We start from the raw sequence: 4,471 nt of genomic DNA, 5'->3' as shown, positions 1-4,471 counted from the left end.
GCACGTCAAGTGATGGATTGCCCGGCATATATAGTGCTGGTTCATATTTGGGGAGGAGGAAATTTCGTGGAAGCTGCAGTGATCAAGCTCACGTCGCATCGCATATCATTTATCATGGAACGTAGTAGCCCGAGCGTTTGTGTGTAAATAAATCTACACATACGCACACACAGAGAAACACGATTCTCGCGGCCGGCGTCGTCGTCGAGCTACTGAACCAACCATACCGGGGGGCCTGCAGCTTCTCGGAAGTTGCTAGCTTGGCAATGCATATATATATAACGGCCCCCGGCCATTCTCTCATACGTCGTCTGCAACTACGAACTTGGAGAAACGGCGGCAAACCCACCAGCCACCGGCACGGCGCACCAGGTACGTTATTCATCCGGTCTCTGTCCAGATTTTTTTTATGTGGCTGCAGACCAGAGAGGAACTTCTTCATTTACCTTCCCTCTGTAAACTTTTAAAAGACCGTTATAAAAGTTTACGAAGGGGTACTAATTAATCTGATTGCTAGCTAGCTGGACCGGATTATGTAGCTTAATTACCTAGGGCAGTTAATTTGTTGCGCGCATACATGCGTACTTCATACTAGTACTATTAGATTCATCATAAGATTTTTTTTAGGAAGCCAAACCTCACAAACTTTGACCAACTTTGTGGAGAAAAATATTTACATCTAAAATGACAAACATATATTAGATTCATCATAGGATGCAGCTTCATATTTTATATATTTGGTGTTGTAGATATAAACTGTAAACTTGATCAAAGTTTGTAAAATTTAACTTTTCAAAGAATCTATATGCACTACATTACGGAACGAAGGAAGCATTTATTAGCGGAGAATTGAAATCACAGTGTACAGTGCTCATGCATGCTTTCCAATATAAAACTTCGACTGTAAAATAGTTCAAATATATATATATATATATATATATATATATATATATATATATATATATATATACTTTTATGTCTTACTCATTGAAATGGAGGGAGTATGCATCATGCATCATTAATTAGCTTAACTAGAGTGGACAGTTATTTTATTTTGCTACCTCGTGGTAGAATATTTTCATTGCACTGTAGTAGGATCCTGCTGTCTGGATGATTGACTCTGCATATACACGCATCTATTATTATTTCTGGTCAATGAAAACAAACAAATAAAAGAAAAAGAACTAATAATAAACACATGGAGTATATATATATATATATCTGGCTTTACCATGCATGCATGTATAGTATGTATTACTCGATGGGCATGCTGCAAAAAAAAAGTATTACTCGATGGGCAAGTATTCTTTTTCTTCAATCAAGCTATTTACATCATTTAGTATTAAATAAACACATTGACTTTAGCCGTGATATCAGTTTCCTACGTTGGGCAAGTTTGGTAGCTGCTCACTGACTCAATGGGAACAAGTAGAGATTTGGGGGCCCATCTTCGCTGATCCTCTTCCAAGCCAGGTATATGTATTTACTTTGTTTATTGACCAGCTCCCATATTTATGCTAGACACCATGCATGACTAGTTGGATGCTTGCTTTCATTGCAATAGAAATGGAGCCGGCTTACATTTCCAAAACAAAAAGCAATAAGTTATCTCAAAGATGAGTATAAACACAACCATCACTAGTAGAAAAACGACTTTTAGTACCGGTTCGTAAGGACCTTTAGTACCGGTTCTAGAACCGGTACTAAAGGCCCACCACGTGGCACGAGGCGCGCCATGGTCTGGGGGACCTTTAGTCCCGGTTGGTAAGGATTTTTTTTATTTTTATTTTTGAAATAAAGAAAAAACAGCCAGCCTACTGGGCCGGCACGGCCTGCATACGAGTAGAAACCCAATCTCTAGTTGGGCCAGGACGCAGGCCCGTACGGCCCAGTAGGCCCCACAGGGCAGAAGACTTGCAATAGGCCCACAAAGGACTGCTTAGAGAGGAGCTCGACATGGTAGCCGCGACGGGGCTTATAAACCGGTGCGAGCTCCTCTCAACTAGCGAGGTGGGACTAAAGATTGTGCACTGCGGGTGGCAGCGCACCACCTTTAGTACCGGTTGGTGGCTCCGACCGGTACTAAAGGGGGGGTCTTTAGTACCGGTTGGAGCCACCAACCCGTACTAAAGGCCACCACCTTTAGTACCGGTTGGTGGCTCCAACCGGTACTAAAGCCCCCCCCCCCCTTTAGTACCGGTTGGAGCCACCAACCGTACTAAAGGCCACCACCTCTTTAGTACTGGTTCGTGGCAAGAACCGGTACTAAAGGTTCGCCACGAACCGGTACTAATGAGCGCCGCCCGCCTGGTCGTTGGAACCGGCATTAATTGTCACATTAGTGCCGGTTCAATACCAAACCGGGACAAATGAGTTTCACATTAGACCCTTTTTCTACTAGTGCATAATAGTCAAATAAAATGTATTGAAGCATATTCCCTAGTTTATTCAACTTTCATTTTACTCGATGTAATATATCAATATCCACTAGCATAGTTCATATATGATCCACGTTCTTTAGCTCTTATTAAATCTTGGATATAGAATTTGCAAGGGGCTCATCGAAATCCTGCCACAAAATTAACATATTTTTCATTGCTCTAATGACAGGCGGAGGTTGAAGTTTACTCAACATCCTTGGATTATGACACCACGGACTTCCAAACACTCTTAGAAGGACCCCAAGATGAACATGATTTGGACAGATTGCTGAAATGTATGATGTTTAATTGTTGCTTCCAATCCAAACTTCATTACACAAGCAAGCAATTTATCCATGGTTCGACTTTGAAATCAATTAACGTATGAAGCTTTCCTTCTAGGTGCATTCCATCCTACTTATATAAAGGAGGCAAATTTAACACATGAGGCAAGACTTCCGCACATGCAAAAGTGCAACCTTGCTAATAAATGAACATGCATGGCAAATGGTAGTGAAAATATGTTTCATCACTGCAGCTTGAATGCAAGTTTTATTCACCAACTAGTGATCGTGGCATGACAATACAAACACTTGCAACTGCTCCACCGGAGGTGCTGCTCGAGAAAGAGGAGGCCCATGCCACCATGGCCCTCATCGGAGGAGGAGGAGGAGAAGGAGGGGGAGGAGAAGAGGAGGAGATGAGAGAGAGCGCAGGGGCCATGCACACACCGCTTTGTCACCGGAGAAGTAGGAGGCTTGCACCCACCGCCACATCGCCGGAGGAGGGGGCCTGCGATCTACTACGTATGAATTATGAAGTTTCCATTTGTTGCAATGTACGATTTATCATTATCATTGTCTTAAGTAGTTAAATAGACATGTTATGCGCTTTAGATTACATGCCAAAAAGTGGTTGGAAGCACGGGAGTCGTGTGAGAAGTGCACGCAAGAGAGGAACATGGTCGATAAACACAAAACCATGCTCCCGGGACTTGCGCTCTGCAAGTGATGGCCAAAAACATGGACGTAGAAGAAACAATGACCATTGGACATCCGAAGAGGTGAAAGCACTAGTTGATGGCATATCTGCATATGGGGCTGGACAGTGGGCTAAGTTGAAGAACGAAAGGTTTCCAATATCAATTCGGATGGCGAAGCATCTTACGGTATAGTCAGTTGGTGATTTCTTGCACCCCTAAAGCACATGCATCCTTTAGTTGTTCTCTCCGCTCACTACTTTTGTTGCATTTACACAATTTTTTTATGTTCATCTTCTACTTATCTGTATATTTTTATTGCAAAAGATGTTAAATTTTATGTTTTCTTTAATGTTTCAGAACAAATGGAGAAACCTAGTGAAAGCCTTCACGGTCGGGCCCACATCTAAAAAGAAAGTTTTATGTCATACGTTTATCAAACTCATCATGGAACACCTCTGATTTTTCATCTCTTACATTTCTTGAATTCCAGGGAAATGTGAAAAGAAGGATCTCGCCTCGTCTAGATAAGGATTGCATCGAAAAGATCCAAAGGCTAGCAGTTGTTTACCCTCGGAAATGAAGCTGTACTGCGAATGCTACAAAAAAAATGTCATATGGCACTTATGGTGTAGCAGTGGCCTAGCAACAAGAGTTCTGTTAATTTTCAAGAATTGAGAAGCATAGACTGACATATTAAGTGTGTCGAGAGCAGAGAGTAGATTGAACCATCTGGATAGAGCAGCCCCTATTTCCTGCCTAACTGCCCTGTGAAGTACTCTACTATATTAACAAAATGGGAATAGAGCTCGCCGGTTTTGCTACTGTACTGTAATTAGCTTGACCTTTCATTTAACACCATGACACATATTATTGTATGGTCTGATGATACGAATGATGAATGGATATGCACTGCTGCAAGCAGTCTCAATCACTCTGCTGGAGGAATGCAGTCGATCGAATGGAGCACCTGTGATACGCCTCGACCTGAAGAAGCTTGGCGCCAGTGCCTCCAAGCAGGAGTATTCTTCACCACTCTCCTTGTACCATGAGCGATAGGGAGTGCCGGATC

At 42.4% G+C, this 4,471-nt stretch overlaps 1 protein-coding gene across 1 annotated transcript; it reads left to right on the top strand.

The window, feature by feature from the left end:
* The first annotated feature begins 1,086 nt into the window (after positions 1–1,086).
* LOC123171104 (uncharacterized) lies at positions 1,087–4,252 on the top strand. The gene is made up of 6 exons (XM_044588746.1): positions 1,087–1,473; positions 2,611–2,716; positions 2,823–3,226; positions 3,317–3,588; positions 3,760–3,792; positions 3,893–4,252. The coding sequence occupies exons 3-6, from the start codon at positions 2,998–3,000 to the stop codon at positions 3,980–3,982; spliced, it is 624 nt and encodes a 207-aa protein (XP_044444681.1). The 5' UTR covers positions 1,087–1,473; positions 2,611–2,716; positions 2,823–2,997; the 3' UTR covers positions 3,983–4,252.
* The last annotated feature ends 219 nt before the right edge of the window (positions 4,253–4,471 follow it).

The sequence above is a fragment of the Triticum aestivum genome, chromosome 7D (assembly GCF_018294505.1).
Source record: "Triticum aestivum cultivar Chinese Spring chromosome 7D, IWGSC CS RefSeq v2.1, whole genome shotgun sequence".
In the NCBI taxonomy this organism is placed as follows: Eukaryota; Viridiplantae; Streptophyta; class Magnoliopsida; order Poales; family Poaceae; genus Triticum; species Triticum aestivum.
The sequence above is the reverse complement of the archived record's forward strand: the minus strand, read 5'-3'. Positions and strand labels throughout refer to the sequence as shown.